Source organism: Malania oleifera, chromosome 1 (assembly GCF_029873635.1).
Source record: "Malania oleifera isolate guangnan ecotype guangnan chromosome 1, ASM2987363v1, whole genome shotgun sequence".
In the NCBI taxonomy this organism is placed as follows: Eukaryota; Viridiplantae; Streptophyta; class Magnoliopsida; order Santalales; family Ximeniaceae; genus Malania; species Malania oleifera.
The window spans coordinates 80,689,157-80,705,491 of record NC_080417.1 but is presented as its reverse complement, the minus strand read 5'-3'; the positions used below and the strand labels follow the sequence as shown (position 1 = coordinate 80,705,491).

At 35.8% G+C, this 16,335-nt stretch overlaps 1 protein-coding gene across 3 annotated transcripts in view; it reads left to right on the top strand.

Annotated features, from left to right (window-relative positions):
• Positions 1 to 2,186: 2,186 nt before the first annotated feature.
• Positions 2,187 to 16,335, top strand: part of LOC131145019 (NADPH-dependent diflavin oxidoreductase 1) — a 90,161-nt gene continuing 76,012 nt past the window's right edge. Inside the window, exons 1-4 of one of the 3 annotated variants that reach the window (XM_058094056.1) lie at positions 2,651 to 2,694; positions 9,729 to 9,883; positions 10,087 to 10,164; positions 10,253 to 10,357. In XM_058094056.1, coding sequence (XP_057950039.1) covers positions 9,881 to 9,883; positions 10,087 to 10,164; positions 10,253 to 10,357 — 186 coding nt within the window. In that variant the 5' untranslated portion in view covers positions 2,651 to 2,694; positions 9,729 to 9,880. Of the gene's footprint in view, positions 2,695 to 9,728; positions 9,884 to 10,086; positions 10,165 to 10,252; positions 10,358 to 16,335 lie in introns of all 3 variants that reach the window. The other 2 variants (XM_058094050.1, XM_058094061.1) reach the window with 2 other exon arrangements.

Sequence of the window (16,335 nt, the reverse complement as noted above, 5' to 3'; positions counted from 1 at the left end):
TGTCAACACCCTTAAAGATCTGTATTTTGATCATCTTATTAGAAGTACTCCCCAAAATTTTGTAGGTTTGGTAACCATCAAATAAATAATTGAATGAGCATTTACGATGGGAAGGATGAGCAACTCAAGTATTAGGAAAGGAACTGTGAAGGAAGAAATGGACTAAAACAAAGATGGGGAGGTGCAAGCAATACAAGGTCATCCTTATGGAGGAGGCAATGCCAAATAGGAAAGGATGTTTATTTAATAGAATTCCATACTGAGTTAGAAGATTGACTGTTGTCACCTTCGGTAGTGGATCAATCTGATAAAGAAGTGATTGTGGTAAACTAGAATAAATGAGCGACATGTGCTTAAGTACCCAATGGTGATGAAATCAATGAAATTCTATGGATGTTTATGAATTCCTTCACCCTTGTAAATAAAGAGGAATACACCCCATAAATTCTTTTTATTCATATTATTTTGAATTTAAATAATATAAAATGCATTTCAATCTCATCTCATTATATCATCCTTTGACTATCACTTTTGTACCAAATTTTATCTAGTTTTGCTTGTGTTTTATGTAGGGATATAGGACATGATTTTACCATTACGGAAGACTTAGAGTCAATAATTGGTTTTGAGAATCCATTCAATGAGACAGGAAAAAAAAGTAGAAAAAACCAATAACAATAAAAAAGGCAAAAAGAAAAAAAAAATGAAAAAAAAAACCCTCATGATTGATGCTTAGTAGAAATCCCACTCCAACAATGTGTCCTTGATAGTTTTAAAGAGATAAACTACTATGGAAAATAATGTTGACAATCCATAAGGATCCCTGTGGGAAATGAATTTCAAATTATAAAGGGTCTAATGAGGAGAAGCATTGATGTTAGTTAATATAGATGGAGACGACCTATCACACTCTATCATATTTCGTTTGGTGACATGTGCGCCTTTTTCATGAGATCGATGAGTAAGGTTCTTTCATATTTTATTCTAAATTGTAGTTAGTGTCATATGGGTGTAATGACTGTTTTCTTATCAAATGATGGGTAGTATACCTAAAAGAACCAAGCAATGTATTGACTTACCACTTGGTAATCCATACTAGGGAAAACCTAGAAGAAGATGCAACTTGAGGAGAAGCCTTGGCCAACTTAGTTAGGGCTACTAATGTGTTGAATCATAACAGGAGAAATTGATCATTGAGGGGGATGCCCTTAAAAATAATCATAGTACTCACAATATTAAGGAAGGCAAACTAGAAGGAGTCTTCAAGTATAGGGAATTCCCCCATGTGCTTTCTAAGATCCAAGATGTTTCCTTCTCAACAGTCCCAAGATTTGCGAATACTCTTGCCCATTCTATCGCATGAGAGACTCGTTTTTTAGGAATAGAAAAAAAAAAAAAAAACAACAACAACAACAATATGCGAAACCAAGATTAGATTAAACTCTTTAATAATGTCAAATTTCAGACAATTAATCAAATTTTTATGTCTTGAGTACTTTCTAACAATTTAATTAAAAAAATAACAATCACTTAAAAATTAATTCAAGGATATGCTCAATTATTTAAATAATAGCTATATTTGCTACAATACTGCTCGCCCAAGTGATAGCCTAAGAGGAGAGTAAGTTGGGTTTAATTAAAATTAAAGTGTCTGATACCAAAGTTAAAACAAAAAGCAAATTGAGCAAATGTACAAATATTAAGTAATTAAACTAAAATAGTAGAGAAAAGAAAAAAGTAAACTCCTTTATAGTGGTTTGACTGTCCTTGCCTGCATCTACTCATTCAAGGGCAATCGCCTCGAGGTTTCACTATTTCATTTACTTTACTAGCAAAAACAAGGACACCAATATACTCTTTGTTTTATATGGAGACAAGACAATCAATTACAACCCATTGCTTTAATAGAGTTAAGGAAACCAAAATACAAGTAATTTGAGTATAAAGAAATTTTTTTCACAAGGAATGATTTACAATTTGTAACACAATGATAACTCTTAAAAAATAAACTAGTGATGACACACGAGTTTTGTATGTAATCTCTCAAAATGAGTAGGTCAAGGCACAAAGAGATTAAATGAGAAAGCAGAGTCTGAGTACTTGGAAATTTAATATAGATACGTTCTCTAATGTATCTTAGACTTAAAGGGCGTATATATAGAGTTTGAAGTCTATTGGGTACTAGTAATTAGACTGCAAAATTGACAATTGGTGTGACTAAAAAGTAGGATCAATAGACCGCTTACTTGAGTTGGTCAATCGCTTGAACTTTCTACCTAAACCGATCAATTGCTCCTTCCGAGTTCTAGTTGCGCCGCCTGTTCAATCAATTTTATTTTCTCACCTCTGGGATTTTGCCCCCCTAAGCACAATTTGGGACTTCCCCACCTTCCGAGATCCCCTCTCTCCTCTTCTTCCTGTTTCTCCAGCAAGCCACCAACTCTAAAGCCGAGAGCTCTCTCTCTCTCTCTCTCTCTCTCTCTCTCTCTCTCTCTCTCTCTCTCTCTCTCTCTCTCTCTCTATTCAGTTCGAATTTCCTTTCAGTGATGGAGGAGAAGGACGAGCTTCTGATTCTGTATGCATCCCAAACCGGCAATGCCATGGATGCGGCAGAGCGTATTGGCCGTGAAGCTGAGCGCAGGGGCTGCGGCGCCATCGTTCTCTCCACGGATGAGTTCGATGTTGTAAGCCAACGTATTTGATTTGACAATCCATTTTTGTTTTCTTGTCAGTTAAATTTTGTTGGTAGTCTGCAGTAGCGGGACCAGGATAACGACTTTGCGGTGGTCGAACTAAGAGAAGAAAACTATAATGCTTAAACATTTTCGTTTTGTGCGTATATATATAGTTAAATGCTATCATAGTAAATGAGAAAATAATTTACCACAACTGAAAATATAAGAGCTAATTGTTTCATAACCAAAAGAATTGATAATGGTAAGTTTTAGAATTTGGCCCAAAATGCAAAAATATGGAGTTCTATATACACAAAGTTGTTGGGTTTTTCTTTTTGACAAGAAAAGGAAAGAATTATATTAACAACGAATAAAAGAGTACAGTACAATAAGGAGAGAACTAGGTGTCCCACGAACAAAGTTGCAATGCAAATAAGTTTGATAATCTTAGCAGCTTCTTTGCCTTAGTGCCAATTGATGCATCATTGCCAATGGGTTAAAGTTGTCCCAATTGATCCTTTTGTTTGCTTCTCATTGTTTCTTGAGCATAAATGAATTCTTATCATGTTCTATATGCTAACTACAAGGTCTTGTTTGAGAGTATGAGAGATATTTTGGGAGGGTGACTATGACGCTTTCATTAAAGAAAGACAAATTTTAGGCGCAGTATTGTTAGCTAATGGGGTGGCTTGAGGATGTGCAAAGGAGGGGTAGGGGGGGGGGGGTAGTACTAAAGTTGGATTTCGAGAAAGCTTACGACATGATGAGTTTGGGTTATTTTGGAAAAAAAATTTTGGCTATGAAAGGCTTTGGGTTTGAATGGAGGAAGTGAACAAGAGGTTGTTTAAGGTCAAAAAATATGTCTAAGATTGTAAATGGTCGACCAAGAGAGTGGTTTAGGGCATATTGAGGGTTAAGGTGAGGGGATCCTCTATCACCATTTTTGTTTACCCAAGTGGTTGATATTTTAAGTAGATTAATCTTGCATGCTTAAGGTTTCTGGGTGATTAAAGGAGGTGGACGTATTGTATCTTTAGTTTTTTTCCCCTTGAGGATAATGTTGGGAAATTTGAAAAGATCATTTCTTTGTTGAGAGTCTAGGAAAAGGTTTCCGGATTAAAGATCATTCTGTCCAAGGAGCAAGGTGGTTGGAATCAATCTAGGTTGTAGTGATTCATGAGGGGTTTAAGGCTTTAGCTAGTTGTGTTTCTTTAATATAGTTGTTGTCCCACTTAGGTCGTCGTCTAGGGGACAACCATACTTCTTAGTCTTTTTGGGATCTAGTGGTTGAGTGGGTGGTAAGAGGTTGGAGGGGTGGAAGAAGGCATGCTTATGTCTTGGGAGTTGTATATTAGTGCTTCCGTTTCTAATATGCCCATTTATATCTTATCTCTTTTTAGAGTTCCCACAAGTTGTAGTTAGGGTTCTAATAAGGTTGATGTGAGATTTTCTTTGGTCTGATACTAGGGAGAATAAAAAGACTATCTTGTTAGTCGGGATGTGGTTAGAAGACTTAAGTTTCAAGGTGACCGGGGCTTGGTAATGTGGTATCCAAAATTATCTATTAAATTGGAAAGCGGTTGTGGAGATTCCCCTTAGAGGTTAATTTCCTATGTCACAAGTTTATTAGAAGTATGGCATGGAGTTCACCAAAATGGGAGGGATACTAGACAAAGTGGTATGCTTCTCATTTGAGTCTTTGAAATTTTGTTTCTTAGGTTGCTTCCCCCCCCCCCCCCTCTTTTTGTTTTACCCAATTTGGAGTGGGCAATGGTAACAAGGTTTGATCTTGGGAGGATATCCAGGCGGAAGAGGTTTTGTTGGCGAGGTTGTTATGCCATCTTTTTAGGTTTTCTTTAGTTCTATTAAGTTCTTTCTTTTCATCCAAGTGGGGTTGTCTCTTGGGGTTTCCATTTCTTTAGGAATCTCAATAAAAGGGAGGTTGACGAGCTCACTACTTTATGAAGTGTTTTGGATTATTTTTCCCCTTACAATAGGAGTGATGTGGGTGTCTGGGTGGGGGATTCTTTAGGTTCTTTTTTTTCCAAGTCTTTTTTCTTCATTTGTTTTTTAAAATCCTAAAAAATCCTTTGGCCAATCATTTCCATTGCACCATATCATTTGGCTTTTAAGATTCAGAATTCTGTTTGGATTGCAACTCTAAATGGGATTAATGCACATTATTTGTTATAGTATATAAGGCCCTCAGCCTAGATATTTGCATGATGTACTTTTTTTTGTGCTATAATGAAGCATGGGTGGTGCCTCAGAATGCAATTATTTTTTTGTTTGAAAGATATCAAGGCTTTGGAAAGACTGAAAGAGTATAGAAGGAAAAGCTTTATAGGTAAATGCAGTCTTTGCTATATCGTGCACCTTTCAGTTTGAGAGGAATGCAAGAATTTTTGACACACGAACAACTTCTTATCCGTTTTGGGACTTGTTAGTTTTTTAGCTTCACTTTGTTTTGGGACTCAAGGTAAGGTTGCTCCTTTGTGACTAGTTGTTCATAGATTTGAGTCCACGTCTCTGCATAAAAAGCAGGGGTAAGGTTGCGTACACTATGATGACCCTCCCCCTACCCTCACAAAGCGGGGAGCCTTGTGGTCCAGGACATCTTTTTACTTTGGCCTCATTCTTTTATGTTTTCAAAGGGGTGTCGCTGGTCGACCTTTAAAGGGATTGAAGGCCAGCTCAATTGTAATTGTTTAATTGTGTTTTGGTGGATGTCTTGTCCTCCACATACTACGCTTTTGTCTCATCTTATTTAAGGAGTTTTTCTTATTTAAAAAAACAAATAAAAAATCATAAACATTGCTTTTTATCAAGATTGATTTGTATGCACGTGATCAAAATTTTGATGTATGAGAAAATTAAACAAAAAGTAGAATGTATTAAGTGAATAATAAAAATAATAAATGAATGTAAAATAGACAAAAACTTAGCCTTTGTCATCTCCATGCTCCATAAGCCCATATAGAAACGAGAGTTTGAACCTTCAAGAGAGAATGGGGTTTCAAGAGGATCTAGGATGGTTTCCATATAGGTGCTGTTGTGAAGGCCATGACACCTAAATTAGAATAATATAAATAAATAAATCAGTATACAAAATAATTACAATGCAAAGTAAATGGACACTTTCAATAGAAAAAAAAAAAAAAACTAAATTATGTGTTTAGAATAATTAAACTAAATTATGTTTTTGATAAAGTCCTTAAGAGGAAGAGCTTTGGTGAGCGTTGGTGTTGGTGGATTAGGGGTTGCTTGTTTAATGTGTGGTCCTCGGTGATCGTTAACAGTGAACTCTTGGTTTTGAGCTTCTAGGTGAATTAGACATGGTGACTCTGGATCTCCTTTTCTATTTGTCCTTGTAGTTGATGTGTTGAGCAGGAGGGTGGATAGGGATGTGGAGAGGGGGTTGGTTAAAGGTAGGGAAAGGGGAAATGGTGGTTTCTTATCTTTAGTTTGTTGATGACACCGTTTTCTTCCTTGATGATCATAGCCCGTCCTTTAGGAGAATCTTTGGCATTCTTCAAAATTTTAAGAGGGTGTCGGGCCTTAAAATTAATATGGGGAAGAGTGGATTAGCAGCTTTGAGTGTGCCCATGGGGTGAGTGAGGGAAAGGGCCACTGAAGTGGGGTGTGGCATTTTGGATTGGCCTATGACCTACTTAGGGATCCTCTAAGGGGGTAGCCCTAGAGCAATGGATTTTTGGAATTCGTGAGTTGAAAGGGTGACTAAGATGTTAGACTATTGGCAAGGGGCTCTTTTCTCTTTAGGGGATAGAATTACCTTGATCTAGGTTTATCTTTCCAGCGTTCTGTTATATTTCCTGTTTGTTTTTAGGATTCCGATGGGGATTGTTAGCAAGCTCGAGAGAATCATGAGGGATAGTCTGTGGTTTGGTGGGGAGGATCACATGGACCACTTAGTCAATTGGGATGAGGTTTGTAGGTCAAAAAAGGAGGGAGGGTTGTGTCTAAGGAAGTTGGCGTCTAAAAACATGGCTCTTTTAGCTAAAAATGGCTATGGCATTTCCTTCTAGAAGAATCATCCCTTTGGCATAGGGTAATAAGAAGTAAGCTTGGATTGGATGATAATGAGTGGAATACCAATGTTAGTTTAAGATGTTCTTTGAATAGTCCGTGGAGGTCCATTTCTTAGTTGTATCCTTCTTTCATTCCTCACCCTAAACTTGAGGTGTGGAGGGGCTCTCGGATCCGTTTTTCTAAAGACCCTTGGTTGGGTAATGCATTCTTATCCAATTCATTCCCTTGCCTTTTTCGATTAAGCTCTGAGAAAAATAGAGCTATATCTTTCTTTGTTGGGGGACTTGAGTAGTCAATTGGTTTCCTGGAATCTCCATTTAGGAGATCTCTTAATGATAGGGAGATGGTAAAGCTGCCTTTTTGTTATCTTTATTGAATGGCAGTAATCTTTCATCAGGGAGGGATGTTTGGTCCTAGTCTTATCAATCGGCTGTGTTTTCTTGTAAATTTTTTTTTTTTCAAAATCTTGATTCACTCCAAATCTTCTTTCCCACTCTATTGTTTCATTTGGAAGGCTAAGGCTTCTCCAAAAATTCAGGCTTTCACTTTGTTGGTTGTGCTCAATAAAATTAATACTAATAGCTTGCTGCAAAATAGGAGACCTCTGAAGGTTCTCTCTTTCAATGTATGTGTGCTCTGTTACAAAAATTCAGAGACGGCTTCTCATATTCTTTTGCATTGTGAATTTTCTTGGAGGATTTGGAGTATGCTTTTTGGTATTTCGGTGAGAGCTGGGTTTGCCCTTCTTCGGTTGGTGAATTGTTTGTTAGCTATTTCTTTTAGAGGCTTTGGTAGTTGAAAGGACAAGGCAGTCCTATGGATGTGTGTAATATTTGCAGTATTATGGGGGTTTTGGTTGGAGCATAATGCAAGTATATTCAATGAGAAGAAATTAAATGGAGTGCTGGTTTGGGAAAAAATTCAGTATTTGGCCTCACTGTGCTGCCCTGGTTTGGAATTTTTCAGAGGAATTAGTTTCCATGAGTTACATAGAGATTGGAGGAACATTTTGGAATGCTGATTTATTATTTTTTGGTATTTTTAGCTGTTTTCACTGGATAATTCCATGCCTTTTTTGGGGAGATGTCCCATTCTCCCTCATGTAAATTCTCATTGTTTGAATAAAATTTTCTTTTGCTATAAAAAAAAAAAACTCGTAAATGAATGGGTATATCGTGATAAGAATTTCTTTGATATCGAATTTATTTTATTGTATAGTGCGATATATAATAGGTGAAATTTAATAACTGACTAGGGAAAAAGACAATGGCCTCCCATGAGGTTTGACAAAAGGATGGAGACGAGGTTTCGAAAATTCCATGAATGTCTTGGACATTTGACTTCTGGGACACTTATTCCCCCTCCCTAAACTTGATGGTAAATTAATTATTATCTGAAAAGTCAAATGTCAAAGGAAGTACATGAGATTTTTAAAAAGAAAGTCTGTGTCTTTTTGCCAAGTCTTAGGGGAGATTTGTGGGATTTTTGGAATCCTAGAAGAGATCCACGTTTTTTTGCCAAACCTTATGAAGGCTAGTGTTTGTTGCTCCTAATTAGTATATATAAAATAAAAAGACAATCATTTTAGTCTATGGTAAAGTATTGTATATGAATCTCTTTAGCATGGGGAATCAAACTATTTGAAGACTATGAGTGTGGTAAGGGTTTATTTGGGATCAAATTACAAATTACATATGTTTTCCCGTAGGTTGGATGTATATTAGTATAATTCAAGGGTTGTTAGATCTATTATAGAAGTCACATTGTTTAGGATAAGTCATAGTCCTTCCATATGAAAAGATTTAATATTAATAATCCATTTGAAAATCTATTGATGTGAATTTAATATTAGAAATCAAATTAACCAACATTAGAAACATGATAAGAGTTTATTTATCATTAAATTACTTCAATTTTATCCTAGGTTGGGGGTGGATTAGATAAAAAATAAATTTTATTGAGTTTACTTATAAAACAAGGGATTTGCCATTTAGAATAAAATTAAGGGTACTGTGATCCAACAATGATTTGCACTTCTCATACTTTATACGTAGTATAGATAGATTTATTTGTTTTGGTTAGGTCCTTGGTTATAGGAGCCTTCTAAATTGATTATCTTGCATTGAAATCTCAATTCAGCGGTTTCCTTGATACTTGATAGAATTTGACCCCAAACACTCCCACCATGATGGAGTTTGATTCCCCATCATTATTGATCTTAAAGCACTTGGATTAAATATAGATGGAATTATAGTATAAAATTTGCAACTTTTTAGGCATTGTTATTTGAAAATACCGCCATTTACATAATTGCAAGTTTCTCTGTTAGACAGATCCGTGAAATAGAACGTGCTCATGCATTTTGTAGTTTTACACATGCTTCCACTATGACTCTATTTATGCTTTACCCATAAGTCATTTGCATTTTGTAGTTTTACACATGCTTCCACCATGACTCTATATATGCTTTACCCATAAGTTTTATGGATGGTTCTAATCTTTGACATATTTACATCTCCTCACTTCTTCACACCTTTTGTAACCACTCCTGCCACAGCTCCTACAGTCCTACTTGTTCAAATTTGGTTAGTTCTGCCAAATCAATCATCAGAACCAATCCAACATCCCAACCTGGAGTCAGGATAAGACTACAGAAAGGTAAAGTCAGGGTGCTGCAACTATAAGGTGTAATTGTGCAAATTGCAGTGTAGAAAGTAGAGTGCAGCTATTAGTCTCTGTTAGGTCTTTAGCTTTTCCCTGGATTCAAAGGGTTATTGGGGGCTGGGGCACATCAAACTGTGGTGTTATGGATGTTGGCTTGGAGTGTATTTGTATGCTATCCTTCCAGATGCCTTGTACTTACGATGGCCTACTATGTTTACTCTCATAGTCCTTCAGGTTTTATATTATTCATTTTGCCTAAAAATTTCAGCTACATGTGTGAGATTCCAAAAAAAGGCTGAATGTTCTTCTGCTTCCTCTCTTTTTTTTTTTTTTTCCTAGGGAGCTAAGGTTATCATAAGATGATTATTGCAATCATTTATGAGCATTGAGAATTATGGTCCTCCTTTACTGTAGAGGTTTTCTTGCAACATATGGGCTAGCATCTGGCATGCTGGGGTTGTCTTAAGCTTGGTCATTTCCATGACTAGTACATGGTAACCGCATATTATATTTATGTTCTTACATCTTGGAAGCAATTTTTCCCCTTACATTTTAATTTTGACTAGATTTATTTGAACTGTGTTACACAAAACACTTTTTAAGTAATACAAACTTACTGTAAGTAGACTAACAATGATGACTTATTTTGTGGTGGCTTGTACACTATGCTTATCCACTTGTTTGTTGATTGTTCCAGAATTCTTTACCTTACAAGAATATTGTCATTTTTGTTGTATCTACTACAGGACAGGGGGATACCCCAGATTCCATGAAGGTTTGTTGGCTCCATCATGAATTTCAGTTTTATGGGGAAACATGAATTTCTGTGTTATTTTTCTAATTCCCTGGCTTTATGTTTCTAGGAATTCTGGAGGTTTCTTTTGCAGAAAAATTTAGGTCAGCACTGGCTGGAAAGAGTTAACTATGCTATATTTGGATTGGGTGATTCTGGCTATCAGAAATATAATGTATGATTCAAACTTTATTTCATATGATTCAAACTTTATTTCAGTTTTTCCGCTTATTTGATATCAAATTTAAGATGTAATACATATGGTGCTTAATATTTTAAGGCTATGTACCTACTGCTGTCCCTTCTCACTTGTATGATGTGGTAATGATATGGATACTGCTCTGACTGAATCAAAGAACAAAAACATAAGGGTTCTAAATTCTCAAAATGGTATTCTATTCTACCCATTCCTAATATGCTGGAAATTTCTGATAATAATTTATGCCAAAGGGAGGATTCTAATAAGGGGGATATCTTGACCATTAACTTGTCGGGGAGGCAGAGCAACAACTATGACCTGTATGATTCAAACTTTATTTTAGTTTTTCTGCTTATTTGATATCAAATTTAAGATGAAATACATATGGTGCTTAATATTTTAAGGCCATGTACCTATTGCTGTCCCTTCTCACTTGTATGATGTGGTAAGATATGGATACTGTTCTGACTGAATCAAAGAATGAAAACATAAGGGTTCTAAATTCTCAAAATGGTATTCTATTCTACCCATTCCTAATATGCTGGAAATTTCTGATAATAATTTGTGCCAAAGGGAGGATTCTAATAAGGGGGATATCTTGACCATTAACTTGTCGGGGAGGCAGAGCAACAACTGTGACCTGTAAGAACTCCTTCTGGGGATGGGTGTTAAGGTAGTGGATCCTTTAGGAAGGAAGTGAAGGTGGTGGTTTCTCTTAGGACCCATCAGAGGCTGACCTAGCTCTACCAGTTATGGGGGAGATAAGGGTATTGTTGGTGGTGGTGGTTTTGGGGTGGGGTCTAGTTTTTTTTTTTTGATCGGTAAAGAGAAATTTATATTAGCGGTGCTTCATGGGGGTGCCACCCTGTGCTACAAAACATCAACCACTCTATAGAGTGTCACAAACATCAAGGATTACATGAAGATCATTAAAAATTTGCTCACTATGCCAGCTGGAAACAATAGAATCCATACTCTCTGCAAATCTGAAGTGGAGTGGCTGTATCTTTGAAGGCTCTCTTATTTCGTTTTTTCCAAGCACTCCAAAATGGTGAGAGGGAAGAGATTCAAAGCCATTTGATTCTCTTTGGTAAACTAGTTAAATCATGACAATAATTGGCTGGAATGTAAGTGGATTTGGGATGTTGTGAGAAAGAGAGGGCTTATTAAGGAAGTTTTGGTAGAAGTGCTCCTAGTATTGTTTTAATTCAGGAAACTAAACTTGGAAAGGTGGATGGGGGGATGATTAGGTTTATTTTCAAGGGGAGTTTTAAAGAGTGTGAGTTTCTTCTTCCCAAGGGGCTGTCTAGGGGATTTTGATTATTTGGGACACTCGTTCCATTTGTAAGCTTGATAGTCTAGTGGGTTTCTGTTCCTTGTTGAACTTGTTAGATATTAAGTGTAGGGGTCAGTGGTGGGTTTCATCTCTGTATGGTCCTTCTAGGCTAGGGCTTAGATAATTTTTTTTGGGAGTAACTTTATGTGGTTTTTGGGCTTTGTTTGCCTAGAAGGTTTGCAGGGGGGATTTTAACGTTGTTAGGTTCCTTTGGAAGAAGAAAAGAGGACGGATAAATACTCCTAGCATGAGTAATTTTAATAGGTTTATAAGGGAGTGTAGGTTAAGGGACTTTCAAATGGATAATGCTTTATTTTCTTGGTTAGTGAGGAGGGAGAGGGCTCTTGCTAGTTGTTTTAATAGATTCTTATTTTGTGGGGGTGGGAAGATGAATTCCCAAATCTTTTTGAATTGGTTTTGCTTAGCCCCGTGTTTCATCATTTTCCTATTGTATTAGAGTCTAGAAAGGTTAGGGGGGGTCCTACACCATTTAGTTTTGAAAATATGTGGTTGGATCATAGGTCTTTTGTCAATTTAGCTTGGGATTCCTGGAATTAGGAGGTTGATAGGGGCTGATAGGGTTTAGGTCTATTACAAAGTTTAAAAGGCTTCAGGTTGTGTTGAAGAGGTAGAATATGGAAAAATAATATTTTGAGGATATTGTATTTGTTGGATAGGAAAGAGGAGGAAGGGATGTTTTGGTGGATGAGGAGGTAAAGAGGATAGGTTTTATAAATGAGTTAGCGGAGGTTATTTTTAGGGAAGTGAGGAGTTGGAGGCAAAAGTCTGAGTGCAGATGGGTTAGGGATTGTCATTCTAAACTCTTTCATTATTTGGCTAATAATAAGAGAAGGACTTCCATTGGGGAGTTGTAGGTGAGGGAGGAAGAGGCTATTTTTGAACCTGGGGTTATAGCAAGTGAGCTTACATGTTCTTTTGTAGATCTTTTTTCTGAGGAGGATAGAGGAAGGCCAATGGTTGAGGGCTTGTAGTGGAATCCCATTTCTTTGGATCAGGAGTCTTGGTTGGAGAGACCTTTTGAGGAAAGTGATGTTAGGCAGGTTGTGTTTGAGAAGGAGAGGGATAGGCTCCATGTTCGGATGGGTTTAATATGTCTTTTTCAGCATTGTTGGGATGTGTCTAGAGTGGATTTAATGAAGATTGTCAAGGAGTTCTCCTTTAATGGTGTTTTGAGCAAGGTTAGTATTTCTACTTTCATCATTTTGGTGCCTAAGAAGAGTAAATCTATTCATGTTGCTGATTTTTGGACTATTAGTTTGGTTGCTAGTGTGTACAAGATTATTGCTAAGGTACATGTAAATCGGCTGAGTATAATAATAGGAAGTACGTCTCTCAGGTTCAGAGGGATTTTGTGGGGGATAGGCTGATTTTGGATGCTATTTTAGTGGCTAATGAGGTTGTGGAGGATGTGGAAGAATAAAGGAAGGATAGTTGTTTTTTAGTTGGATTTTGAAATGGCTTATGATAGAGTCAGTTGGAAATTCCTAGATAGGGTTTTGGAAAGGAAAGGTTTTTGGTGTTTTTTGGGGAAATTGGATAAGGGGTTGTTCATCTTATGCTTTCTTTTTATTTATTATCAATGGGGAGCCTAAATCATGGTTTATAGCTTTGAGGGGTGTTAGGCAAGAGACCATTTGTTCTTGTTTTTGTTTATCTTGGTTGTTGATTGTGTGAGTTGGTTTATAGATAGGGCAATTGATGGAGGGTCTGTTGGAGGTATTGGCCTGGGTGGTGAGAGGGTCATAGTGTCTCATCTTTAGCTTACCAATGACACTATCTTATTTGAAGATCCAGCTTTTGAACCTTTTAGTATAAAGGAGGGAAACCTTTCATTCATCTCATCACTGTCACCTGAAACACTTTGTATGGATTCCTTCCCTTTGCTTTTTGTTAAAGCTTGAGATTGCATTTGAATTTTTAGGAGTTTCTGTCGAACTCTAACCTTTTGCCATTTGAGACTTGTTAGAAAGTTCAATAGATTGCCTTTTGCTTCTTCGACAATCCTTCACCAAAAGATTTTCTTCTCAATCCATAGATTCCCCCCCCCCCTCCCCCCCCCCAACTTTTGGAGGCCTTTTAAACTCAAATTTGGAATAGAAGTTTCGAATGATTAGGGTTGGGAACGAGAAAGACATAATATGAGACTTCTTTAGGAAATAATTTCCTCGATAATTGCTTATAATCTCCTTTCTCAAATACATAATTCCTAAAAATTTCCTTGAATTAATGCATATTCCAACTTCCAAGATCCTTGTAGATTTTTGTAAATTTTTCTTCTTATAAAGCTTTAGTGAAAATATCAACCAACTGATTTTTAGTACTTACATATTCTAAAATGATATTTCCATTGGAAAGAAATTCACTCAAAAATGCTCAAATTCCCTGTGATAACTCTAGTGGTATTTGCTTATCCAAAAAATCCTAGTAATCATTCCAGAATGATGTCTAATATCAATATGCTTTATATTGGAATGACTACTAGGATTTTGGATAAGCAAACAACACTAGAGTTATCAAAGAGAATTGGAACATTTTTGATCTTAAGACCATAATCTTTTAATTGATTCATCATCCATAAAATCTGAGCACAACAACTTTCAACAACTACATGTTCAATATCTCTAGTGCTCAACGCTGCTAAATTTTGTTTTTACTTGTCCAACTAACTAAACCCAAACGAGGAATTGACATTTTCCACTTGTACTTTTTCTTTCAATCTTAGAGCCATCAAAATTTGCATTTGCATATCCTGGAAGTTTAATTTAGTATATTTTAGATAACAAGGCCCGAGATACTGTTCCTAGATATCTAAAGATCCTTTTTACAGTGCTCTAGGATTAGGTTGATATCTAGCATATAGACGCACACTGTATACAATGTGAGGTCTACTGGCAGTGAGATACAACAAGGATCCTATCATTCCTCTATATAAATTATGATCAGCCTCTTTTCCCTTTTCATTATGATCCATTTTCAAAATGTGCTCATTGGAGCACTATAAGTTTTACTTTTATCAATTCCATACTTATTCATTAGTTCCGTTGCATTTTAAGATTGGCTCATGAAAATTTTGTCATTACATTGCTTAATTTGCAATCCAAGAAAATAATTCAACTCTCCCATTAAGTTCATTTCAAATTCATTTTTCGTTAAAATAGAGAATTCTTCACACAACACAACATTTGTAGCACCAAATATTATATCATCAACATAGATTTGTACTACTAAGATATGAACATTTTTAGTTTGTACGCAATGTCCTATCAACATTTCCTCTAATTGATTTTTCATCAAGAAATTTTTGAATCTTTCATACCATGTTCTAGGAGCTTGTTTCAAAGCATTGTCTAATTTTTAAACATGATTAAGATAAATTTTCATTCAAATCCTGGGGTTTGCAAGACATATGCTTCATTTTCAATATAAATATTTAAAAAAATACTTTTCACATTTTCTAACCAAGCTATGGGTGCTAAAGTTTCATCAAAATTTATTACTTCTTGTGAATATCCTTAAGCAACCAGCCTAGCCTTATTTCTTATAATGTTTGCAGTATAATCTATTTTATTCTTAAATACCCATTTGGTTCCAAAAATAGAATGGTTCTATGGTCCAGCACGTTGATTCCATTCATTATTTCTTCTAAATTTGTTTAGCTCTTCTTGCGTAGGTAACACCCAAAATTTATCATGTTCGACTTTGAAAGTTCTTTGGTTCAATTTGAGATATAAAGCACAATTTGCACATACATTTCTCAATTTTGATCTAGTATTAACACCAAAATTTATATCGCCTAAAAATTGATTTAAAGAATGATGAGAATTAATTCTTACAGATTGATGTGTATGAACTTTTTATTAAAAGTCTGTTCCTAGTGTTTGCTTCTGCATCTTTTGTTGCTTTTACTCACGCTCCTGCTCATGATTCTGGTCATGCATTTGTTATTGCTTCTCCTCTTGCTTCTGCTCAATTCGCAATCTTCTTCATTTGTAATTTCTTTACATTCTATAGTATGAAGTTCATCAAATTTAACATTTTTGTTTTCCTCTACATCAAGAGTTCTTTTATTGAAAACTCTATATGCCTTACTTGAAGTAGACTAACCTAGTAAAATGCCTTCGTCACTCCTAGCATCAAATTTATGTTTCTATCCTTTTCATAATGAAACACCTACATCCAAATACCCAAAAATATGTAATATTGGATTTCTTTTCAAAGATAAGTTCATAATGAGTCTTTTCAGGACGGGGTCTCACAAGTATTCAATTAATAGTATAATTGCAGTATTCACAGCTTCAGCCTATAGATATTTTAGCAAATTTTTGTCATTCAACATAGTTCTAGCTATCTTAATTAGGGTTCTAATTCTTCCTTTCTAGAACACCATTTTGCTGTGCAATTCTAGGAGTAGAAAAATTGTGAGTTATGCCAAAAATGTTGCAAAAACATTTGAAGTTTTATTTTCAATTTTTTTTTATTATCACTTAAAGCTATTATATAAAAACTTAATTTGTTTTGGACCTTTTTGCCAAAGATATAGAATTTAGAAAATATTTCATCTTTTGATTTCAGAAAGATTGTCCAAGTATATCTTGAG